Below are 27,976 nucleotides of genomic sequence, written 5' to 3'. Positions count from 1 at the left end.
TATTGTACATGTGAGCAGTTGAGGGTTAAGGGCCTTGCTCATGGCCCAATGGACTGTCCAATGACTTAACCACTGAGTTATTAGCTCAGTGTAATTACCACGTAATTATGCTGTTACCATATAAAGCATATTAAAATAAGTGTTGTGATTTCAGACAGATCAGACTTAAGAAATTCAGCAGTGCTGTGGTGTAAATTAGGTTTAAAAAATGAGTCTCGGTGCAGGATGAAAAAAAAAAAAGAATCCAAAGAGGAAGAAGTGTGAAGAACATTTGCAGCGCTCAGAGTAATTACCGACCCTAAAGGCCAGGGTGAGAAGCAGGCTGACTCTACAGGATGCACGCAGCAGCCTTATGCAGGATAAGTGTGTTCTCACCCACTCTACTCTAAATTCTGTAAATGAAAAAAAGCTGCTTTGCCTCAAACCTGGTAAATAACATGAACACAGCCAAACCTATCCGCGTGTAATTTCAGGAGTCTTTGTGCGTACCGTGCTGCCCGTGTGGGGATTTCACAAAACATGTCTATGACCAGAGGCAGAAGCAAAGCAGCTGGGTTATTAACATACTGTGGGAATAAATTTTAAATTGTTCACAGTATAGATGCAAATGTGTGTGTGTTTGTTTGTCGGTTTTCAATATTTATTACTATTTTGTGCTTTTTGCAACTTTGTGACAATGACTTAACATTTAATGTTCATTCTCATTTTCTCTGTCGCTGTTTCTCTCTTCCTCAGGCTGTCGAGACAAACCTTGCATCCAAGGACTCTCACTGGGTTTATGCAAATGAAGTAAGAAAACACACAAACACACACGCACACACACACACACACACACACACACACACACACACATATATATATATATATAGAGACTGGCAGAATAGAAAGCATGGTTATATACTGTATTAGAGCTTACTACTAAATAGTGGTGTGCATGGTTGGGTTTAGCCATTTTAGTGGATTTGCGCCACCCCTTGTGACAGCGCTCCATTAGTGACAGCTCCATCACAATACCAAACCCAGATACCAAACCAATTGTTCAATAGCCAGTGTACGGTTCATTATAAAGAGGATCAAGCCACCTACAACGATTATGTATTAACAAGAACCCGCTACAGTCCACTTTTGTATAACTCATAAACTTGTCCCGTGTCCGCTGTCCCCACCATGTGATTTGTCCTGATTGTGATCTCTAATTTCTAAGATGTGAAAAAAGCCCTGTTAACCCAGGTGTAGACAATTACTGTGTGTGTTTTTGGAGGTTTTTATTCAGCTTTTAGAACATAATGTTTATTTAGTTATAGCTCACATATTGTATTTCTATTTAAACAAGTTTACATGAGTCGTGTATGTCAGTAAAATCCTGCCTACCTCAGATCCCGCCTGCTTTACTCTAATTCTGTCAAGTGTCAGTAGCTTTCAATGAGTTTCCCCTAAACACCCCTTTGCAGCAGTGCATTTTCCCACCCAATCAGATCTTAGTGACTGAAAACAGGTGGGTGGAGGGGATATCCCTTTGTTTTAACCCACTCAAGTTTAGGACATAGTGAGGCATTTCCCACACATTTTGAGACTTTTCTTACCTGCATTTTTTGACAAACAAAACAAGCAGAAAAAAAGTTTTTAGCAGCAACTTATTTCTTGTGTATATAGTACTGTACAAAAGTCTTATGGATTTATTACAAACTTTGTTATTATTATTATTATTATTATTATTATTATTATTATTATTGTAATTATTATTATTATTATTATTATTATTATTATATAACTTTGTACAAAAATATAAAATTTTATTTTTGTATTTTATTGTTGAGTCAGTACAAAAGCATTTCTGAATAACAAACATCAGTATTTCATCACAAAATGAAAAGTAAAAAAAAAAAACTTTTTTGGACAAAAAGCCAAAATAGAAGCCGCCGGGTTTTGCATGCCAAAAAGAAGCAGCTGCACCAGTCAAAGTCTTCAGAGGAACTGTGGGGGGTCCTGCAGGATGCTCAGTACAACTTAGTAGCACAAATTAAACCTTAGACTGAAGGGTCCTTGAAGCATCATCACACCAAATACTGACTTGCCTTCATGAATTAACATTTACTGGCCTTACATTTATTTAAGGCATCCTTGCTCTACATCATTTAATTGATCTGGACAGAGCAGAGATGTATGTAGATCCATATGAGCCCTGGTTTAAAATTTGTATCGCCAGTCCAGTTAAACTAGACGATAAGATCTTGAAATAACACTCTTACTGTATATCTACACACAGTGGATCTGTTTCTACTAAAAGCTTAAAACTCACCCTCTGGTGCATAATTACTACAGTATTCCCTAAAATTACTATCCTGAAGATATATCCAACTTCAGCATGCAATCCAAGCTATCATAAGAACCATTAGCCTGACAGTGTGTCTAGTTTCAACAACAAAAAAAAGCTTAACGAACAGTACCTTTAAAACAGTAACACTTAAACAGTCGCTCAATGTTTCTATACAAAACACATCTTTGCGCTCTTTTATGTCTGTTTTGGCCAAACAAAATGGTGACTCCTGGGCAGAGCTGTGCCACTGTTTCTTTTGTCAGGAATATAGTTAGCATCACAAATGACAGACGACTCAAAAGAGCCAGTTTATAAAAAACTAAAATACTAATGTAATGAAGAAAAAAGCGAGGTGATGTTTTTTTTTTTTTTTGCATAAACACACACACACATATCAGAGATTTGTGAGACTGTCCAAAAAGTACAGTTTAATAATAGATTCTCTTTAATTGTTAACAATATTTCCAAAGCAAATTAAGAAAGTCTGTTTTAATAAGCCTTTTAAAATAAAGGAAGTTCACAAACGAACAAAAAGACAATAAATGTAAATGTATATTTATATATGTCTACTAAGGAGACTCTCTGCATTCACATGAAAGATTAATACAACATACATGTGTGTACATTTGTTAATTCCCCCCTCAGACCGTGCATCCTTTTATTTCACTCCTTATCTAAATGGACCAATTCAGTCTTTATGTACAGTGGGTACGGAAAGTATTCAGACTATGAAAGTATATTAGTGCCAAATTCTTCAAAGCAAAATAGCAGGTTGAATTACATGAACTGAAAAAAACGTGTTGCAATAAAAATGTTTGAATTTTTCTGCATTGCAATTAAATCTGAATTGAAAAAAATCCTTAGAGCGTATATTTCAAGTGAAAATGGAATTCAAGCATTTAAAATTCAATGCAAAAGTTACTCAAGTTATTCAAGTTACTAAATTGCAGTTCAAAAATATTTTCAAGTCTTATCCCGGATGTGAAGACCTGAATTTTAGCGACTTGAATTTTATTACCTGAATTTTAGCGACCTAAATTTAATTACCTGAATTTTGTCTACCTGAATTTGTAAGATTGAAAAATAATGATGTATTTTTAAAGGGGTCATCCAGTCCCAATTTTTCATAAGTTAATATGATTCTTTAGGGTCCAAATAAAAAGTTTGTAATATACTTTAATTAAAAATTCTCAATGGTGTTTACGGCTTGGACAGGACCAAGTTTACTTAATGTCACTTTGATTTATCTTTGTATATAATGGCAGGGTAAGTACATCTGCGGTTTAGCCAAAACGATTAAAAATAATTTCACATGACTTCTTAATCGTTGACAGACACCGTTATAAACAATCTAACGTTACAAAGGTAAGCATAATATAGTTTTCTGACTACGTACACAGTTTGCAACTAGACAATCACCTTAATGCATTGTTTATTATAAACGTGTGATAAGGAATTATATAGAGACGGATGTACGTACAGTAGAGAAGATGACATAACCATGTTTTATGAGAGTGTAAGTTAACTTACACTCCGCATCCATCGTGATTATTAGAAAAGGCGATCTGAAAAGATTCATAGAAAAAGAAATTACACTCACCGAGCCTGGTGAAGATGAAGCAGGAACACGAAGCATTGGTACAGATCCCTTTTTAGAAGCAGCCTCCTAGCAAAACCTGCTTTATATTGGCCCCCTGTTTATAAAGCAGTCTGGTGATGTTTGGGATGACCAGAACCCTAACTAAAGCTGGCCATTTGGCCAAATTAAGCTCAGGGGAGAAGAACCTTGGTAATAGAGGTAAAGAAGAACCCAAAGATCCCTGTGGCTAAGCTCCAGAGATGCAGTCAGGAGATGGGAGTAAGATGTAGAAAGTCAACCATCACTGCAGCCCTCTACTAGTCCGGGCTTTATGACAGCGTGGCCCGACGGAAGCCTTTCCTCAAGGCAAGACACATTTCAAAACACCTGAAGGAATCAAAGATGGTAAGAAACAAGATTCTCTGGTCTAATGAGACCAAGATAGAACTTTTTTGGCCTTAATTCTAAGCGGGATGTGTGGAGAAAACCAGGCAATGCTCATCACCTGTCCAATACAGTCCCAACAGTGAGGTAAGGTGTTTTTCAGCTGCAGGGACAGGGTGACTGGTTGCAATCGAGGGAAAGATGAATGTGGCCAAGTACTGGGATATCCTGGACAAAAACCTTCTCCAGAGTGCTCAGGACCTCAGAGTGTCCTGAAGGTTTACCCTACAACAAGACAATGACCCTAAGCACAAAGCTAAAATAACGAAGGAGTGGCTTCACAAAAACTCTGTGACTGTTCCTAAATGGCCCAGCCAGAGACCTGACTTCTACTAAATACCAATTAAAGGGTCTGAATACTTAGGACCATGTGATATTTCAGTTTTTCTTTTTTAATAAATCTGTAAAAATGTCAACAATTCTGTGTTTCTGTCAATATGGGGTGCTGTGTGTACATTAATAAGGGAAAAAATGTTCTTAAATGGTTTTAGCAAACGGCTGCAATATAACATAAAGTGAAAAATTTAAGGGAGTCTGAATACTTTCTGTATCCACTGTAAATGAGCTACTGCTGAGCCACGCTCCCGGTGAACACCAGAGCCATACGAATCGGTAAGGCTTCTATTATATGAGGTCACATAATGAGAAAAACCTAATCTGCTTGTTGACTCCAATACAAAAAAGAAAGGAATTAAAAAAAGCAGCAGCAAGAGCCATCAAATTAGGTAACAAATGACTAAGAGGGAATTTTGCACAATAGGTGCCCTTTAAGGATACTAAAGAGCTTACTGCAACAACACTTGCACTAGAGTTAACTGCTCTAATCACAATGAGTCAGTGGATGTATTTATCTCTACAAGGCACATTTTATTTTTAGTTTCTTTTTTTTAATGTCTCTTTCCTTTAGGTAAGTCCTAAACTGAATTTATTCCTTTGTTCTTAATCGATGGATTGACTCACTCGCTCCATCTGCGCACTGCACTAAATCAGCATGCTGTATTCAGGTCACTGTGCATACTATAATTTTTATTACAGCGCCCACATTTTTCATTAGGCAATGCCATTTCATGGTTCATTTTCTGTTTCATCTAGAAATATGTTTACTTAGGTAGCAGTGTTCCTCTGATTACTGTTTATTCATAATATTTACTCATATAATATGATTAACATGTACCTGACTGCCATTACTCTCGTATTCTGTTTACTCCTTCCTGTCTTTTTATAATATTTCCCTGAAATGACGACAATACATGTGAATGATTATCATCTTACCATCATCTTCATCTTTATCTTCATCTTCATTTATGGTAAAGCCATTACTTAGGAACATTGTGTCTTGTTTCATCGCTTCCCTTCCTTTAAGTGATCTTAGAATTTCTCATCAGCAGAGATGTGAAGGCAAGTGTACTTCTTTTTTTTTGTTGCTTTTTTGTTTTGTTTTTATCGCACTGGGTGTGAGGTAGCTGATAAATGCATATACCAAGTGAAGAACTGTTCAGTTTAACAGTCAATAAAACTACTGACAACTATTGACACACTTATGACAACTATTGACACACTTATGACAACTATTGACACACTTACACAGATGCACTGCTTCTACATTACTGATACATTTATTAGCAATTGCTGACTACTGACACAATTTTGTTACACCAAAACTACTGATACACTGCTGATACAAAATACAGAATTAAATTCTGATGCACCTCTGTCACTATACTGCTGAAGGACACATCTGATATATGTGTGATGACCTGGAGACAAAGTGCAGCAACACATCCCACACCCTTCTGACACAATAATGACAAATTGCTAACAAAACAGTAAAACACTGTAGAAACACTGCTGGAACTGGTGACCCTGTTACATACTGTATTACTAATTAAATGCTAATACACAACTAATTTATAGCACAATATTGACTACTGATAAACTGCTGATACATGGCTGATACACTACTGACACACTAATGATACAGTACTGATACACTTTTGATACACTACTGACACACTATTGATACATTACTGATACACTACTGACACACTACTAATACAGCACTGATACACTATTAATTCACTACGTATATACAATTGATCCATTACTGATACACTACTAATACACTGCTGATAAATTAATGATACATTAGTGGAATATATTAATGATATGCACTGCTGCACTGATGATTATGCACTAATGATACACTGCAGATATATTACTGATACACTACGAATAGACTGGTGATACACTTGTGATGCACTGGTAATACATTTCTAAAACAATACTGATACACTATTGATGCATTACTAATACACTACTGATACACTGCTGATTAGCTCCTGATGCACTAATGATATAATGCTGATAGATTACTAACACTATAAATAAAATAGTGATGCTCATGAGAAAACTACTCATACAATGGTAATACACTACTGATACACTACTGGCACACTGCTGATAAATTACTTATACACTACTGGCACACTGCTGATAAGCTGCTGATACACTACTAATTACCATACACTACTAATGCACTGGTGGTACACTGGTAATACTCTACTAATGCACAGGTAATACACTGGTAGTACACTACTAATACAATGGTAATACACTGGTGATACACCACTGATACACAGCTGATACACTAGTGATACACTGGTGATACATTGGTGATAAACTGGTAATACACTGGTGATATACTGGTAATACACTAGTGATACACTGGTAATACACTACTGATACACTACTAATCCACTGGTAATATACTGATTATAAACTTTTAATACGCTGGTGATACACTACTAATACACTAGTGAAACACTACTGATATGTACTGATAAGCAATTTCCCTCTGGGATTAATAAAGTTATTTGAATCTTGAATCTTGAATCTTGAATATACTACTGATACACTATTGATACACTGGTAATACACTACTAATGCACTGGTGATACACTAGTGTTACACTGGTTATACACTGCTGATACAATACTGATACCCTACTGATAAGCTAGTGATACACTGGTGATGCACTACTAATCCACTAATAATACACTAGTTATAAACTTTTAATACTACTAATACACTACTGATACACTACTGATACACTATTGATACACTGCTAATACACTGGTAATGCACTGGTAATACACTACTAATGCACTGGTGATACACTGCTGATACACTGCTGATACACTACTGATACAGTACACTACTGATACACTGGTGATGCACTACTAATACACTGGTAATACACTGGTTACACACTGGTGATATAACACTAGTGATACACTGGTGATACACTGATGATACACTGATGATACACTGGTGATACACTGTGATACACTATTAATACACTACTGATACACTAGTGAAACACTTTTGATATAATACTGATACACTACTAATACACTAGTGATACAGTACACTGGTGATACACTTCTGATATACTACTGATACACTAGTGATACACTAGTGAAACACTGCTAATTCTGTATACTGGTAATACACTTGTGATACACTACTGATACACTGGTGATGCACTACTAATACACTGGTAATACACTGGTTATACACTGGTGATATAACACTGATACACTAGTGATACACTTTTGATATAATACTGATACACTACTAATACACTAGTGATATACTACTGATACACTTCTGATATACTACTGATACCCTAGTGATACACTAGTGAAACATTGCTAATTCTGTATACTGGTAATACACTTGTGATACACTACTAATACACTGGTGATACACTCCTGATACACTAGTGATATACTACTGATACACTGGTAAAACACTGCTGATATACTGGTGATACACTACTGATACACTACTGATAAGCTCCTGATCCACATGTCCACATCTCTGTAAAACCACACAAATACACACTACTGATACACTGCTAATAAACTGCTGATACATCATTTATGCAATGCTAATAAGCTCTGATACACTAATGATACACTGCTGATACACTCCAGATATACTGGTCATACAGTATACTGCTGATGCACTACTGGTGCACTGATACACTACTGATAGACTGATACAGCACCGATACAGGTTTGAAACCCTACTGATATCCTGCTAGTTAACTGTTGATACAATTGCTAATACACTGCTAATACACTACTGATACACTGCTAATATACTGCTGATATGCTGTTAATACACTACTGATACACTAATGATGCACTATCGATAACACCTCGTAAAAGCTGCTACAATGCTTTACACTCCCACATCTCACTGCTTTTGTTTGTTACTCAGAATAGTCGGCTCCTAATATAATTTGTGTGTGTGTGTGTGTGTGTGTAAGGAGAGAAATTATTCAAAGGCTCTTTGTCATTTGTCACAATGAGCTTCAAAAGACCATACACTGGAATGTGTATAACTGAAGCTCAAATTCATTTAACCATTTTTTAATTAAACAAAAGCAATGCTTTAGTAAATAAGTGTAAATGTAAATGATAAAAGAATGAGCAATGGTGCTAATTGTCACTTCATGCTGCCCGGTTACCATTGATCTGAACGTGAGCATTACACCCCGCTCCATCAGAGGAGTGATAAATACTTAGTGTAAAGCTCGGAGCAAAGCTTGTGCACTCAGACTGATGAAAATTCTCAGAGTGCACTGCCAGCCTGTAATCCTCACGATGGATACTATTCAAGAGTCATCAGCTCAAAGCTTGTATTCTGCCCGCTATATAGGCCTTCTCCTGCCAACACGCTCTTCCAGCATGGACATTCACCAGACGCCAAATCCCCACTGCACGGCACCTCGTGGGATGTGATCAGGTACCCGTTTAGCTTGCAGCTCTGGGCTTATTAATAGATTAGCTTAATGAGAGCAGAGAGCATGGAGAGCAACCTTTCCTTGGTTGCTGTGATGGAGGATCCTGAGGTGAAGTGGTTTTTCCACAGCTCAGAGGACAAGAGAGGTTTGAGATCTGATTAATAAACTGAAATTGGCAAAGTGCTGAAGTTGGCTGAGTGTCTTGCTGTGTTTCTTTTCAGACCTGCTGTCTGTTTTATAGGATTAAGTCATGTGCTAAAGGTCTTTTCCCTTTTTATCCAAAAAGAAGATACTGAGTAATTTTGAAGAGGTTAGCTTATACCACCTAGTTCCTTTCTGTAAATGTGAACCACATCAAGGCCACATCAGAAGAAAAAGCAGATGTTTTTTTGTTTTTGCTTTTCCCATTGCAATACAAAAAGCAATAGGCCACCAGAGAGTGTGTGCTACTGTGATGAGAGTAGGGGTTTATTATGCATGAACTGGACATTTTATAAAGCAGCTACAAAAACCTGCTACAAAAACGCATTATTTTTTAAATTAAATAGGGACTAGTTTAAATCCAATTTCAAATTCAGGCTTCGGGAAAATAAGCAGTATACATGGTATATACACTTTACCATTCAACCGTAAGATTAAAAACACCTGTGTAATATTGTGTAGTTCCCCCGTGCCACCAAAACAGTCATCGAGCTCTGGACTCCACTAGACCTCTGAAGGTGTGCTGTGGTGTCTGGCTCCAAGATGTTAGGTTGCAGAGTGTTTCCTCTATTGATTAGAATTGTTTAGTTGTTGTTGGTCTTTCGGCTGTACCCTGCAAAGGGGTCACCACAGCGGACTATCCGGTCCGCACATACAAGCATGGCACAGTTTTTTATTTTCTTTTTTTACGCCGCAACTTTCCCATTTTCCCAAGTTCCTGACGCAACTTTTTATTTAAGCCTGAGACCGGAAACACCTACCACTGAGCCACCAGTGTCCTGATTAGAATTGTTTTGTACAGCACATATTAAAGCTGTTTGATTGAGATCTGGAGATTTTTATAAGCTGATCAGCATCTTTAACAATGTGTGCAATGTTTCAGGTCGCATTATCCTATTGAAAGAGACTGCTGACTTCAGGGAATTACAAGTACACCCTTCCCATAATAGGTGAACTTGGTCTGTAGCAAAATTTATGTAGGTGGTATGGACTCAAGTCTTTCCAGTAGAATATTGTTTAGAGCATCACACTGCATGAGAACATAAATGACTTTCACAAGGGCTTTTTGTGATGGCTACACAGCTCGGTCAGACAGTCGTCAAAACAGCATGGTGTTCCCAGCATACTCTCATGCTTCTGTGACATCCCGCCATGTTCTCTCCTGCATGGAAACCAAAGTCCACAAATGAGCTATGGGTTTTTAAAGATAACATTGTTACCCCTGAGGTACCCCTGTTACACCAGCCATCCACCAGACTGGGGTCTCAGTAGCTATGAGACGCTGTAGACGATGGTGTCTACTGTTACAGTCTCGAGGAACACCTGTGACAAGTTGCTGATGATGCCGCGTACTGCCAACTGGCCACCGGAAAACAGAATCTATATATTAACAAGTAAATCTGTAATTTCTGCTTAATGAGCTAGCTTTAGAAGATATATTTATTTAAATATATTTAGAAGTGCATATAGGCAACGTTAGCAGTTGCCTATATATATATATATATATATATATATATATATAGGAAACGTTAGCAGTTGCCTATATGCACTGTATATAATCTTCTAAAGCTAGATAATTAAGCAGAAATTACAGATTTACTTGTTACTTGCATTGCTTCATACTAGCAAGCTAAATTTGTAATCCACTAATACAGGAACAAATCTATTGAACAGACTCAAACCATGAAATTCAATGCAATAACATGGTTACATTAAAGTCAGTCATTCAAATAATTTCATTCTTAAAAAGTGCTGCCCTGCTGTTTCTCATTAAAGAGATAAAGCAGCATAAATGGTTTGCGTATTACAAAAGAAAAGCAGTAATGCTCCTTCTGCCTTGCGTTTCACATTATTTGGGAGGTGTGATTGTGTTACTCTAAGGCACAGAATCGCTAGTCAGCATCTTTCCTGCAAGCAGTTTGTTGTTGTCAGCGCCAAACCCAGCTTGTTCGGAGTCATGATGCTTTCTAGATGAGAGCAGAAATGACAGGAACTCTCCTCCACGTTCTTGGGTTCAAAGACATTTTTGACTTTTTGATATTTTCAGGAAAATGGCGAGGACAGAGAAACAGGATTACAGGACCTCTTCAGTGACAGGACGCGTTTTCTGGTTTTGCTGCTGCCACAGTGGTTTGGAATCGCTGATGTACTGCTAGTATTGTGAACATCATGACACACTGAGATTACTGGACACATACCAGAAAACCCAGTTTGTCACAGTGCCTTTGCACAATGAAGAACTTTAATTTCCTCTCTTGTCTCTTGTAGTGTTCTTTCCACTGGAGAAAGCTGAACTGGAGTGTTTTTCTGATAAGTCAGAAAGCTTTTCTAGACCCCTCTAAAAAAATATGTGAACCTGTCTAGAGTTCATCTTGATTATGAAATGACAGCCTTGGTTCAAGTTTCAGTTCGGAGGATGAAGGTGTATTGTGGAGTTCCTCACAGCATCAGCACTATGTGATTGAGTCTATAAGTGACCCTGCAGCGGTGTATAGAATTGCACAATCGATCCACTGTTAAGAAATTCTTCTGTGTGAAGTAAACCCCGAACCCGTCCTAGACTCAATTATTCATGCCAAGTTTAAAATTTCTGCCTTCTCTTCAATAAAGCTTCTTGCTTTCTGTGTTTTGTTTTGTTTGAGCAATTCACAAAACGATTAATTATTTAGTGTTGTTTTAGCGACATTGCTCCAAACTTAACTCCTTTATGATTTGTTCTCAGTCATGTTGTAAATGTCATCTCCGCTTATAAACAACACGTTTACTTGCCTACTTCACCACAGTGAACCTTTTCACTTTTTTTGATTTTTACAGATTTTTCTGTTTCTCATAGAATGTTTTTATGCTAATAGTTACATTGAAATATTAGTTTTACACAGCATATAAAACATTTTAGTGTTTTGCTCCCTTTTTAGAGTATTACTGCAACAATTTCAGATTAAAGATTTATTTCTTTTATACTGTACTTCACAGAATCAAAATTATGATGAAAATGTATCATAATTTGAATATCTGAACGTGCAAGTGGTCATTAGAATAGGTGCGAAAGGGTGTTCAAGTTAAACAGGACTTTTAATTGTGTAGAATAACAGAACACGGTTCTGATAGTAAAACATCCCTTTATTTCTCTACGCCCCAGCTACACTAATGCACTTATTCCAGCGTTTCACTGATGCTTGAGAAAGTTTTCTCAGTACACTGGAGCTATGATCAGACTGTTTGCTTCACATCTAAATCGCTGGCCTCCTTTACTGCTCTAATGACCTAAACATAAGAAAATTGCTTGGATTGAGGTAAGGACTGTACAGAGGACGTGACACTAAATTCCAGCTGAGTTCCTACAATGTGCATGTGATGTTGGTAAATGATTGTGTGTTTGGTTCCTACAGACAGATGTATCTCTTCCTTAAGTTGGCGACAAGTTATCCATTGATTTTCCAGGATCAGGATCTGCATGCTAAATGTTCTTGGGAGCGACTCTAGTCTCCGAGCAGCCTTAGCCATTTACGGGTGCGCGGCCTTATATAAATTGATTGCACCATTCACATATTTTACTGCGGCTGAGAGTCTTATCACCGTACTGTCCTTTAAATCTTCTGTAAATGTCAATTGCTTTTATGTCTTCATTCATTAGAAATTTCTCTAATCCTAAAATCCTTTGTAGTTTGGTTACACCAATTTGTGTAACATGACAAATTCCACTAAAATGAGTAAGGTTTCTTAATGGTCCCATATTTGACTATTTTTAAACAACTTATCTCAGGGTTCATCTCAAAGCTTACCCAAAGAAGTGTGTTCAAATCTGTTTATTACAATTTGGCTCAATAGGTACAGTTACAATATCTTGTTACAATGGCAGCTAAAATTGGGTGAGATATATTATACAGCAAGTGAACGTTTTTCTCTGAATTTGATATGTTGGAAGCAGAAAAAAATGGTAAGCATAAAGATTTGAGTGACAAGGGCTAAATTTTGATGGCTAGACGAATAGGTCAGGGAAACTCTGCAGCTATTGGGGGATTGCTCCTGGGGTACAGTAGTCAGAACATACCAAAAGTGTTATCAGGAAGGAAGACTGATAACAGGGTCATGGGTGGCCATGGCTCAATGATGCTCATGAGGAGTGAAGGCTAGCCTGTGTAGTCCAATACAATAGAATCGCTAGTCTATATACTATTTATATACTGTCAAGTAGGCTTTTATTGTCTCTTTAACCATATACAGTTAGTACCCAGTGAAACCAAAGAATGTTTCTCCAGGATCAAGGTGCTACATACAACATAAATTAACAGAAACTAACCAGCTAACTCAGAGAATTAGCTGGCTAGCTGGGAAAAGACAGATTGACATTTGAAGTTAACAGGGAACTATCTAAGATTTTTACAAAAGAGACAACATAAAGTGCACATGCAAATGTGCAAACAAGAGCAACAAAGTGACAATGCGACAACATGACATTACAATACTTTGTGGTAATGAGGTAATAAGTCGAGGTAGTGGAATAAGAAACAGTAAACGTTCCATAAGTAGCAGCAAGGATAAATAGTGCAAATTAACAAGTAATGAAAACGTGTGCATTGGCCGTGTATGCATATACAGTACAGTATATGCATATATGTAATAGTTACTTTTAGTAACTATTACAGTAATAGTACACTTACTTTAGTCTGCATTTTAAATTCTGTTCATAACAATATGAAGTGTGTGTGTGTGTTCAGGAAGTGAGCGATGCAGACATCATGGACCTTGTCCATACATCTCTGGGTCGTCTCACAGTCATCAGGCAGATTTTTCCAGAGTGGAGAAACAACGCTCAGTGCAGGAGAAAGAATCAGAGAGTAAAGTCGCTGCTGTGTGAGCCTCAAGAGGAGTACCTGCACAGCCTGGAGGTAACAGACACACATACATGCATGAACACACACATCACTAAATCCACCTCGAATGCAATAAGAGAGGCTGGAATACCGCATCTTTGCCTGAAACAGTCGTCCTGAAATGTTTTAAAACAGCTGTTTATAAGCTCTGAAAAAAGACTGCTTTTTTAAACTTCTCCTCATCTAGAAAGAATCACTCAGATGAAAAAAAAAATCCTAATTATTTTTTTGTTTGTTTCATGTAGACCAGATTGATTATGCCTCTTACAGGAGTTGCTCTTTCATTTAAGGTGCTGTTTCGTCCATTAGTGATCCTGCATCAGACCAAACACAAAACAGACCCGCTTTCCTCTTGACCAGACGCACACCTAATCATATCTGAGTGTGAGCGAGTGTCTTGCTAATAAAATCTCTAAATTGAACTGTCTAACACAGGGTCAAAAATTGACTTTTTAATGATCTAACATGACATATTGATGCGTGCACATATTGGACTGCTTGTTGTAAATAGAAACATTAGAAGTGCCGGCTGATCTATTTAATTAACAGTCAGGCCAAAACACAAGGTAATATTTCTCAATAAAGGTGCAGAACTTTTATTATCACTTTTATTACACGCTTTGGCCTTTATAGAGTTCCTACCTATGTCCCCATTTGTCTGTCTGTCTGTCTGTTATCTTTCTGCAGGTCTCCAGTCTGTACCTTTACGACAGCGTGTTGATGTTGGCGAACGCGTTCTACCGGAAGTTAGAAGACCGGAAGTGGCACAGCATGGCGAGTCTGAGCTGCATGAGGAAATCGACCAAACCCTGGAATGGTGGCTGGTCCATGCTTGACACCATCCAGAAGGTAGAAAAGAATACGGATAAGCTCAGGGTGTAATGCACACAATGTACATGACGTTAGTTCTCTTTTTAATAACTCTCTTCCACGTGTAAATCTCTACAGTCCTGTATGTCTGTAAAAAGTTTAATAAAAAGGGTATGACATTTCCACTCCTGATTAACACCTGCTCAGGTTCTCTGATCTGTAAATGCAGCTGACAGGTTCAGGATTAACTTTTCCTAACCTGAGATGTTCACGGATAGTTTCAAAGCATCAATGGATTCATCTGGAATTCATTTGGAGTTAAGCTGTCTGATAGTGGAATAGTGGTTATTGATTGCTTCTGTTTGTTTTTGGGCAGATCAGAGTGGAGGGTTTTTTACTTTTGAGTCACTCTTAGCCCTTGGCTTTCTGGTGCCCACGTCTGTGTTGACAAGTGTTTATGTACATTGTCATGTGCGTTACGTTTTGAAGTGTGCCACATACTTGTTGATACCATTCCTATAGTTTCTGACTATGTTACTGCTTCCTGTTCACATCTGTATTTTTGGCCCAAATAACTCTGTTTGCATTCTTATTCTGCTCTACATTTTGCATTTGCTTTGGCTGTGCTACATAAGATACAAATCTTAGCCTGCAACTGTCTGCAGCGGCTGCCCAGGTATGAGGGCAAATGAAGGCTCCAAGCAAGCTCAGGTTAGCACACACAAGTCGAAGTACATTAAAGCTAAAGCAGGCTCTCTGAAATGACGTTGCAACCTGTTACTGTATGCCACACGCATGCCACAGGGCCACATTGCGGCGTTACACATCCCGCTCGTATCAGAGTGCCACAGGGTTGCCTAACTTCGCCTGCTCAGGAGAGCTGCACCTCTGGGGTGAACCTGTCATGTATTTGCCCTCACATCATGCACTGCCTGCTGCGGCTCACATTCTCAACTTCTGGAAAACTACATCTGTTTTGTCAGGTGTTTTTTTGTTTTATGTTGCCATGTGCATTTACCTGGCTCTTAACCCTGACTAGGCTCATGGGTTGTTTATTGCTAGTTTATGTGTTTGTTTTGGGATTGGTCTCAGGCCTTACCGGTCTGATGAATATGTTATTGTTTCTTGTTTATTTGTTTGTTTTAGGGGCGGATCTCAGGCCTGCCCAGGCTAATGAGCTGTTTACTGTTTGTTTCTATGATTGTTAGATTTTGGGTGGATCTCTGGCCTGAATGCACTGATGAATAGTCTATGGGTTTTTTGTTTGTTTTAGGGGCGGATCTCAGGCCTGACCAGACTAAAGGATTGTTAACTGTCTCTTGTTTATATGTTTATTTTTGGGGCAATCCTCAGGCTGCACCAGACTGATCGATTGTTAATTGTTTATTTGTTTGTTTTAGGGGCGGATCTCAGGCCTGACCGGGTTGATGGATTTCCGCAGTAACGGGGCGAACTCTCATGCTCAGTTTGAGATTTTGGGGACAGCATACAGCGAGACATTCGGAAAAGACGTCAAACGTGTAAGCGATATTACAAACTCTGGGTTTTTTTCTTGCCGTTATCAGTTAATGTCTCTCTGCCTGCCACTCAATCCTCTCCTATCTCTCTCTCCTTTATGTCTCTCTCCCTCTGCCTCACTTTATCTGTCTGCTTCTTCTCTGTATCACTTTCTCTCTTTTTATTCCTTCTCTCTCTCTTACTAATCTCAACATTCATTAATTAATGTACACACACACACACACACACACACACACACACACACACATTTGCATTCATGCTCTCTCTTTGCTGCTTTCAGTCTTCAGGCTTGATCTGTTGCTTCTCTTTTCCTTCTGTCTCATTTCTCTGTCTCATCCCTCCATCATCATTACACACTCACCCTCTCTCTTTCGTCTTGCTTTTGTTAATCTGTCTCTTTTTTCGGCTTCTATCAGCTGAAAGTGTCATATCCAATAAAATAACTGAGATGATGGACATGATGCTCTTTCTCTTTTTCTTTTTTTTAGACATGTCATTATCACTTGTTCTCTCTGTACCATCTATGCCTTGCTTATTTCACATATTAAATGATCGACGGTGTGATTGTGTTTGTCTGGCCTGTCCTCTGTGAGAGCGTATATCTGTTCTGAACCCTCTGCAGGGCTGGTTCACGCAGAATGTCTTTGCTCTATCGAACATGATGTTCACCATTAACGGGCTATTTTTAATAATGTGCACTTAGACGAGTGATTAATAATAAATGCGGAGAATCAGAGACCAGACTGCCATGCATATTGCCAGGGCGCCAAGGACACACACACACACATACACACACACACACACACATACACACACACACACGACCTTTGAAACTTAACCAGCAAGCTATAACATAATGGAAGTACGCCTCATTCTTAAACAGTATTTAATAATAGATAAGTTTCATATAACAGCATAAGAGTTCTTAACAAATGTGTGTAACCAAGTGTAACTAATAACCAGAGATCATGTGATATGAGGAAATGTCTGCATTAAGCTGAAAAGGTCTCCGTGTGAATAAAATCACTGACCCTGAAAACGCAGCAGTTACACAAAGAGGGAAAAAGTATTAATTATCATATGAATCGTGAAGGAAGCGCGGGCCTGTGTTTTTGACCATTATAATTAGATTAAATTGACATATTTTACATTTTTCTGACTCTATGTCTATGGACTAGAAATTCTCTGGGGCTCCAGCTACTCTATTTTACTTTGAAATTATTATTAAGTTCCTGCCTGATACTGATAAAGTGATAACATATTCCACATCTTCGCTACATCGATTTAACCGAATATGACAGACTGCTATGAGTTTGTTTGAATAAATGAATACAAATATGAAAAAAGAAGTCGGAAAGGTTTCGCGGTCGATTGTTTGGACGTGTAATTAGCAAACCTCATATCGGCTTTCACTTCTACACCGATGATAGACCATTATCTTTTCAATTCGACAGCCCACATATCCAAAATAGAAGAATTAAAAAAGTATAACAGCTTGTGTGAATCAATAAAATCATGAAAATCACAACAAAACACTTGTATTTTAATTTCACCCCTTGAGATCGACATCTTTTGTGAAATAAAAAAAAAGAAGAAAATAAGCGATGATTAAGGACCTTGAAGCAAAAAACTAGACGCGTTTATCATTTGATGTAATTAACATCTCTAAAGTGTTTTTTATTATTATCTGGGATCAATACTAGAAATAGGAACTATGCGAACCTGAGGAGGTAGTGGATGTTTTTTCAAAAAATTTTAATGGGTTGCTGTCCTTCTGTTGTCCTGCTGTTTAAGATTATAATGGTCAATGCAGGCAGCACAGTGGCTCTGTGGTTAGCCCTGGCACCTTACACCTCCAGGGTTTCGGGGTCTGGAGTTTGCATGTTCTGGTAATTTATCAACCTCACTGCCAGCCTCCACACAGAAAAGCTGATGGAGAAAATAGCTAGATGGTTGATGGTGTATAAAGTGAAAGTGTATCTTCCTGAGCACTTCACTCACCTGAGGTAGGACTACTCTTAGACTGTACCAGCTCACAGGGTCCTACTGTACATCATAATTAAACCATGGAATAGTCTTCTAGAGAATTTTTGAAATATCATAAAGCTGTTGTTATATATTTTAATTAAGCAATATCACACTTGAGGTCATACTGTAGTAGTGAATATCAACACAGCTGTGATACGGAGCAGCCTTAATACTGAAGATATTAGAGCTGTGATGATTTTCAGTACAACAGCACAACCTCAAGTCTGATTTTGGTTTCATAAAACAGCTCCATAAACATCATATATTCTTAACAGGTGTTTCTTTATTTAACCAGTTATTTTACTCCACCAACACATATCCTTCCATGTCTGGTGAAACTAATTAAACCGCGACTGGCAGAGCTGGTGGCCGACAGTTAATAGGTTAAAGTAGTTTTACATTTTTTACTGGTGCTATTTAGCCAAAAGGTAAGGAGAATAAACCATGGACGTAATAGACAGTCCTTAGAAACGTATGAGATATTTTATACCTTATAACTTTATATTTACACTTCTGCTTTAGACTATCAGCTCTGTTAAATTCCAAGTTCTGGGGGGAAATCCCAAATACAGAGAAACTTTGGATTGCGAGTAACTTGGTCTGTGAGCGTTTTGCAAGACGACCTTTTTTTTTATTTTTTATTATAACATTGTGGCCATGTGTCTGTGCGTGCGTGTAAAGCAAAAGCAATTGTCATTAAAGAGGTTCTTTGTTAAAGACTCTGTTAGAGTGTATGTGTGTGTGTGTGCGTGTGAGAAAGTCATCCTACACAGTAACCCCCTGCCTCCTCCTCTCCTCTTACTTCAGCTTCACACACACACTAACGGAAAAACTGCTCTGTCTGGATTCTAAAGTAGAATTGACAGGGATTTTAGCTCTGTAAAAAGTAAAGTGCAAGTTAATTTATTTAATTTTTACTTTATATTTTTACTTTTTATTTTTGTATTAAGTATTTTAATACGGATATTTTTAACTGTGACGTATAACTATATGTATAGCTCCATGTCACACATGCTATACAATCATTAATAACACTAACTGTTGGTTGCAGAATAGGTGTAAGTAGGTTTGTACTGGAAAGATGAGAGAACAGTTGCCTGTCAATAGTAATCTATTTATAAATATATAGTTCTTGTTCTGTATTAAGGCTATAATAAGAATATAGGCAGGGACACATCCCCCTATCAATCGATTCCTATCAATCGATTCCTATCAATCGATTCAATCCTATCCATGAAAAGTCATTTTTTGCTCAAACTGTAATTGTAGCATTATAACATATTATAACATAAAGTGTGATTAATTACATGGAGTAGACACAATAGTATTTGGTGAAAATAGCCCTATTATTAAGTGCTAATCAATTAACCATCACTTATGTTAGCTATCATAGCTAACCTACCTAGAATGTTAATTATTCACATATCCAATCAGCGGCCGCCAAGGTGCACACGGGCGCAACTGACTGAATTAAAGTCTTTATTATGTTGTATTTGTCAGGAAGCCAATGTGAAGTCTGAGTGTCAATCATTTACTATATGTCGCACTGCATGTGTCATTTATGTAGACTTGCATTTACTATTCATGTATGTATTCAGTAGACTGTATAAATGTGCTTGATTATTTACAAATAGGACTATTAGTGTTTCTTTAAACGATGTGAGAGCTGTATTATTACAGTTAGCTTACATTCATAGTGAGTATTATCATGATCCAGAGAAAGGCTGGCAGCCACATTCGCCATTTTTTTTGGGCAGACTCAGAAAACAAGAACGGTCAGTTAAAAGCAGTGAGAAAATAAGGACTAGTCATGTAATAGAAGCATACAGTCCTTCCAGCGATGAATGAATATAATAATAATTGCCATTCAGATCAGAAGCGTTTAGCAAGCCATTCTTGAACATCATGGCAAGCAACACCACTCGTTTACTGATATGATAATGAATTTCTTTAACACTTCAGGGTGCATTCAGAGTAGGGTGAAAAAAGATGTGAGGATGTTTACAGGGGAGGGAGACCAGATAACATGGAGGTGATTAAGGGAAAAAAATGGGCTGATCCTCCGTCCCCCTAAACTATAACATTAATTCTGTAGAAGTGATCAAAGAAATAAAACAGTAGTCTACACTAGGGATGAAATATGTCATGTGTCTTCATTATTAATTCAGTCGATGTATGATTTTTACACTCGTAGATCATTTTAGGACCATTTTTCTTACATGAGCACTAGAGATTCAAGAGTGTATGCTTCATGATGTATAGCTCTGAGCTTCTTCTAAGATGTTTTGCATGTAAGCAAGTATTTGGAATTGGAATGCAGTTGCTTTCTGCATTTCTCAACACACTAAAGTACTCTCTTTACAACTTAACCTTTTGAAATCTTTTATTTTTTTTAATCTATTTTTTAAGATTGTCCTGCTGCAATGTTGACTTTATTCCACTCATGTTGCTTCATAATGCAGAATTTTAATGGAACATTCAAGTAGGTTTAAGTGGGGGCAGCGGTGAGTGGTGGCTTAAAGGCTAATTCTCTGGTTTACTGATCAGAAGGTCATGGATTCAAGCCCAAGTACTGCACTGCTGTTGTCTTTTTTTTTACTTCACAGCAGCCAACGCTTTTTTGGACAAATACAGCACTTTTGCCCTCAAAAAGCTATATGTGTCACACAACAGAGCCAATCAACGTGATAGTTCACCGTATATATATATGTAATACCCAGAGTATGCGGAAGACACAGAAACTACCGTAACACCCCTACAAAGCGCCCAAATCCTTACGAAACACAAACTGCGGCGGCAGGTCATTAACTTCAACCTGATTACTTTAACACTAGAAGCGCCGAGCAGCGGTCATTTGACCGCAAGGGGGTAAAAAAAAAATAATACTTCACACTCGATCAATTTCCAGGACCCTCCTTTCATGACTTTTCCTAGTTCTGTGAGCTTAATCACCCTGTATGCTTAAATTTTTTTAATCGCACCAGTAAAAGCCAGTATAAAGCTATTTTGCTCTTATTTACGTGAAATCGCTGACAGCTGCACGGCGGCATGACGTTTCCTGTCTTTTCCAACCTGCGATTCTCATTTCTCTCAGCAGATGGCGCAAGGAATCGCGCATACTATCTATGCGTCATTCAGTGCGTATGTGGAACTATCTCAGGTTTCATTCCATATATGCAGTTTATATATATATATATATATATATATATATATATATATATATATATATATATATATACACACATATATATATATATATATATATATATATATATATATATATATATATGCTTCCGTAAAATATCGACAATTCGCCATTCGTTCTGGCGTTGATAATCAGCGATATTTTATAAGGACATTTAGGGAATTTCGCTTTACTTAATTTTATAAGGTTTTGAGAAAATTAATTAGTTTGTTCGTTCTGTTAGAAGCTTCCGTGAAATTATCTCTAAAACAATATTGTTTTACATATTACATATGTAATGACCCCTCCTGAGGATATAAAGCCTCATTATTGAATGTAAATAAATCAGATCTACCACGGCAGATAATAAACTATGCTATGTCATAACCGAAGCAAACACCACGATTATGCCTCGTTTCGTTCAATGTTGCTAGGCAACGGACCACGCGCCTAATCGGCGAGAACGTGGTTCACTTGGCCGCGGTGTATTATAAACCTGCGAATTGTTTCACTGCTTATGCATAAAAGCGAGGGAAATGTAGAGGTGATGTGTGGCCACTGAATGAGAACTAAATCAAAGATTTCGGTAACTACACTGAGTGTAACATCTGCATAGTGACACTAAACAGCTGAACAACTTCACTTTCCCGTTTACCTCTGAGAAAAAAAAGCTGTATGTTGTTTGTTTATATGTAGAATGTTTATAAAAGTACAAGAAGTAGGCGCGCGCGCGCGCACAGACACACACACACGCACACACACCTCCCCTGAGCCCTCGGTCAACATCTAATGACCGTCGATATGCAAATGAGTCAAGACGTAGCCTAACGTGGTGTCGTGTCGGATTTCAGCGGTCAAAGAAAGTGGAAAGACGCACAGCGATGAGTCCACGTTGTTTCACTGGTTATGACATAGTGACACTAAACAGCTGAACAACTTCACTTTTCTGTTTACCTCTGAGAAAAAAAAGCTGTATTTAGTTTGTTTATATTCAGAGTAACACCTTCCAACCACCTCTCATAGTCTATTGTTAGTTTTAACGATTTGGCTGAAACTAATTATCACTACATAAGTACCCCAACACCCCTGATCATGAGTTTTAGCTGAAACTAATTCTATACATGCAACAGAAAATGTAGATGCAGATTCCAAATGTATAAAGATACATGCTATATATATATATATATATATATATATATTCCGCTTCAGCATGTTTCTTAATCTTTCCATATATATATATATTACTTGACCCTGAAGTTTAGTTTAGCACACAAAAACTGAAAAGTCCTTTCTGGTAAATCAACTGCATATGTAGTTTATTCACAACAATTCATTAATAAAATGAATATACATTGTACAGTACAAGGTAAACACGAGAAAGATTACAAAATAAAAAAACAAAGAGTGTCTTCTTTACAAACAGCTTCTACTGTGCGTCGAGATGCTGAAATCCCTTGCATGTTGCCCCTCAATTTTGTGCTTCCATTTCAAGTGGAGAGATATTTGACCAACAGCTTAGAACAAAAGAACTGTAGGTGTGATCACAACCCCCTCCGAACGACCGTGCCATCAATCACTGACCACCTCAGAAGTTCCCTCCAATGTATGCTGATGTTTTGCAAGTATTTTTGCAAAACTATGGCACTCTTTTGAGAGGTGGTTGGAATGTGTTATTCATTCATTTATTCTATTCTGTAGGGCACTAACTACACAGACCAAACTGATACCTTATTTTATTCTTATACTCATCGCTGTGCTTGTTGTAACTGAAAAACGCCGCAACTGCTTCAGGGGAGGTGTGTGTGTGTGTGAGCGCGCGCGCGCGCTGCAGCCTGTGAATGAATACGCACAGCAGAGGGACAGAGACATGAGGGACATCTAATACCTTATTGTGTAGTGTCCCTTTTTCAGCGGATTTCTCTGCTACCGCAGATCAGTTTATCAACTTTTAATATATTAATTTTAGGAATATATTAACATGTGCAGACATTTAGTTGATGGGGCGCTGCCCCTATTGCCCCTGAATAGAGCCAGCCTCGATTACACACACATACACACACACACATATATATAGCATGCATCGAATACACACATATATATATATATATATATATATATATATATATATATATATATATATATATATATAGCATGTATCTTTATACATTTGGAATCTGCATCTACATTTTCTGTTGCATGTATAGAATTAGTTTCAGCTGAAACTCATGATCAGGGGTGTTGGGGTACTTATGTAGTGATAATTAGTTTCAGCCAAATCATTAAAACTAACAATAGACTATGAGAGGTGGTTGGAAGGTGTTACTCTGAATATAAACAAACTAAATACAGTTTTTTTTTCTCAGAGGTAAACAGAAAAGTGAAGTTGTTCAGCTGTTTAGTGTCACTATGTCATAACCAGTGAAACAACGTGGACTCATCGCTGTGCTTGTTGTAACTGAAAAAAACGCTGCAACTGTTCAAAGTCTTTCCACTTTCTTTGACCGCTGAAATCCGACACGACACCACGTTAGGCTACGTCTTGACTCATTTGCATATCGACGGTCATTAGATGTTGACCGAGGGCTCAGGGGAGGTGTGTGTGTGTGTGTGCGCGCGCGCGCGCGCCTACTTCGTGTACTTTTATAAACAAACAACATACAGCTTTTTTTTCTCAGAGGTAAACGGGAAAGTGAAGTTGTTCAGCTGTTTAGTGTCACTATGCAGATGTTACACTCAGTGTAGTTACCGAAATCTTTGATTTAGTTCTCATTCAGTGGCCACACATCACCTCCACATTTCCCTCGCTTTTATTACATGAACATAAGCAGTGAAACATCCCGCAGGTTTATAATACACCGCGGCCAAGTGAACCGATTAGGCGCGTGGTCCGTTGCCTAGCAACACTGAACGAAACGAGACATATTCGTTGTGTTTGCTTCGGTTATGACATAGCATAGTTTATTATCTGCTGTGGTAGATCTGATTTATTCAAATTTAATATTGTTTTAGCGATAATTTCACGGAAGCGAGTTCAGAACTAAATCGCTGCTGCGAGACGTTCAGAAGCTTCAAATAGAATGAACAAACTAATAACATTTTCTCCATACGATATAAAATTAAGTAGAGCTTTCCTTTTTGTTATAGTACGAAGCCCCTAGATGGACAAAGGAGGAGAGAAAAAGGCAGAAAAAAGTCAAAAACTTTGGGTTATAATTCCAAACATGACTTGTTTTTTCCCTCTGACTTGTTTTTTCCCTCTTCGTTTGTCCCCTTAGAGACTCTGTAGTAGGTTTTCTCAGTTGAATATGAAAAAAAGATACCGCTTATTATCAACGCGGGAATGAATGGCGCATTGTCCAAGTGCAAGTTGATCTTGGAGCTAAACTATTTGCTTTGGGTGAAAGCGCCATCTAGCGATCATTGTGTGTCAGCAGCAGCTTCCCATTCAAAACAATAGGCGGTCAAATGACCGCTGAACCGCGCTTTTAGTAGGTGACACTGGCGCGGCGCTTCTAGTGTTAAAGCTGATCAGCTTATTTTTACCACCCGTCAACAATGGGTACTGATTCTAAGTGTACTGATCCTTTAGTGTTTTTTAGTGAAGAAATATCTTAACAGAATTATCTTAAGTTTTCTTCTTATGTAATGTTCAGCACTGTGACCTTGCACCTGCCTCATTTCTGTTTGTGGAGCGGGTGGTCCAGACCCCCCCCACCACCACCACCATGGTCTGAAGACATTCAGTGTATGCTAATTGGCATTGCTCATAGTGTGTGAGTAAGGGTGTGAGTGTGCTGGCATGCTCTGCTATGGATTGACATCCCATCGAGCGTGCACGCTGTCTCGTTCCGAACGTCTCATGGAATAGGCTCCAGGCCTCGTGCGATAGGATAAATGCTATAGAGAATGAATAAATGAATGAATGAATGAATGAATTATTGAATTTTAATAGAACATTAGCTGAAACTTAGAAACCTTTTATGGATTTTGGATTGAGGTCATACTTAATGCCCATGCAGCACTTACAATAAATCTACAAGTACAAGTACTGATATTAAATTTTAATCCACACACCCGATCCTTAGTAATACTGATGTCGGTAATAGTGACCGTACGTGCTATGGCTTGTGCTTCATTCTTTAGCCGGAGCTTCCAATGAGAAGAAAACTGGAAAAAAATTAAATGCACCTTAATTCAATCTGACATTTGTTTTTATTGTGCCAATGTTGTAGATAGCAGTGTTGACATTTTATCTTATGACCTGTCTCTCCCTTTCTCCTAGGTTGCGGTATGGGATTCTCTCCGTGGTATGAACGGGAGTTTAAAGGAGAGCAAAGTGGACAGCGGGATGCAAGGGGTTTTGCTGAGAGTCGCCACACTACTGGTATATACTGTAACAATTTACTAAACAATATTTCTCAACACCCTAATGAAAGGAACATCCGCCTGATGAACTGATTAATGAAGACAGATTTAGATTAAGTAAACATAGTGTATTTGGATCTTTCAAAGATAATTTCTACAGTTATTAAGAAGGAAGCAACACACTGTTACATGTGAGATGTACAGTATCATACAAGTTTTTAAAGCTAAGCTGTGTTAAAAAGCACTTAGTCTGTGTGGAGATTACTTGGAGAATGACATGGCATGGATTCAGAGCAGAGTCATATAGTTCATGTCCCCTAGTTACGGACTAACCTGCAGAGGCAAAAGCAGGCATAATAAAAGCCTACAGCACATTGGTTCAACCCAAGCAATAATATCCTTCACCCTAATCAAGATGATGACGAGAGGTGCAACTACATAGGTTCAATAGTTCTGCCCTTGTCACATATCTGGTCCAAGAATGAGTGTCATCTAAGGGGTGTTGAGGAGCTGCCAACAAGGGATGCTTAGCTGATGTCCCACATTCTGCCTGCATAAGAGCCAGCAGGACTGTTTAACAGTAAGGAGAGACATGTTGGAGTGGGTTTGCTTGACCTAAGAAGGACATGTAGGCAAAATGTAAGAAGTGTAATGGCCCTTCATAATCATGCATAGATACTGAGATTCTGAAGGGGTCTTGAAAATTGAAACTGAGAAGCCAGTGAAGGACAGTGAAAGAGTTTTTTGTCCTAATAATCAAAAGTGTGTTAACACAGGCACATGTGTAACATACTTGAGCATGGTGAGAGAGCTTTGTTATTTGAAGTCCTGGAGGTGTTGTCACTGGTTATTCCCTATTTGATTTCTTATCCAGGCGAAAGCCCAGGTCTGGGTTGAAAGGAATTAAAGACCACTCAGGGGATGACCCAGCGCCTAGTAAAATGAATTTTATAAGATCTGTTACCACCTGCAAGCAAAACTTTACACAGTGGAACATTTATTGTCTGGGAAATTGCTACATGCTCAGAAGAGGTACCTGAGTGGCTCTATGATATGTGTTTAAAACTCAGAAAGATCAGGATATATAGTCATCGATCCGCTTCTAACTCAAGGACACTTATCAGGTTGGGAATGACAATTATATGATATTGTGAAAGAAACACAGCAAACTTACTACCTAAATCTTCTCCTACAGGTTGTGTTCAGCCACATATTGCTTGCCTGAAAACAAAAGTAAAGTAGTTAAGAGGATTTGGGGGAAAATGCCTGAAATGTTCTTGTGCCTAAAATGACCGGAACAGTTTGGTTGTGAATAGACTAACACAAGGTGAAAGCTATTTGTAAATGTGCTGTCAATTCAGTCAATGCCATACTGGATTGGCTGGACATTGACTAATTTGTTCACAACCCTGGATTTAACCATGTTCAATTGGCCAGACACCAAAGCCAAAATTTAGTGAAAGCATTAGAATAGATAGAGAATTAAACATTCTTTTTTAAATGTATGTTTGTATTGGCCAGAGTTTAGACAATCCAATTAGACCTAGCTTGTTCCTCAGCTATGCTGTTCTCCAGGGAGTTTGATCATTTACATTGACACTGAAACCGCAGGTTGTAAGAGAAATGAAAAAGAGGGAGTTAGAGGTATGAAAATTTACTTATTGGAGGGGTATTACAGCTGTTAACACACACACGTCCTTTGGGGAACTCTGAGACCTGTATTAACTTGTTAAAGAAATGTACAATTAAGTATGTCCATTCAATCGAGGAGATACCTAGTCTCAGTTCAGACTATTTATGAACTTGTTTTGATTTTGCTCTGGTGATAAATCTATCAGCTTGT

At 38.0% G+C, this 27,976-nt stretch overlaps 1 protein-coding gene across 1 annotated transcript in view; it reads left to right on the top strand.

Annotated features, from left to right (window-relative positions):
- grid1a (glutamate receptor, ionotropic, delta 1a) overlaps nucleotides 1-27,976 on the top strand; it is a 229,591-nt gene that overhangs the window by 172,261 nt on the left and 29,354 nt on the right. Inside the window, exons 5-9 of the mRNA XM_053509242.1 lie at nucleotides 736-789; nucleotides 14,073-14,243; nucleotides 14,916-15,077; nucleotides 16,439-16,558; nucleotides 26,051-26,152. Of these exons, the coding sequence (XP_053365217.1) occupies nucleotides 736-789; nucleotides 14,073-14,243; nucleotides 14,916-15,077; nucleotides 16,439-16,558; nucleotides 26,051-26,152 (609 nt within the window). The remainder of the gene's footprint in view (nucleotides 1-735; nucleotides 790-14,072; nucleotides 14,244-14,915; nucleotides 15,078-16,438; nucleotides 16,559-26,050; nucleotides 26,153-27,976) is intronic.

The sequence above is a fragment of the Clarias gariepinus genome, chromosome 13 (genome assembly GCF_024256425.1).
Source record: "Clarias gariepinus isolate MV-2021 ecotype Netherlands chromosome 13, CGAR_prim_01v2, whole genome shotgun sequence".
Lineage (NCBI taxonomy): Eukaryota > Metazoa > Chordata > Actinopteri > Siluriformes > Clariidae > Clarias > Clarias gariepinus.
Note: the sequence above shows the minus strand (reverse complement) of the source record. Positions and strands in the feature narration are given on the sequence as shown.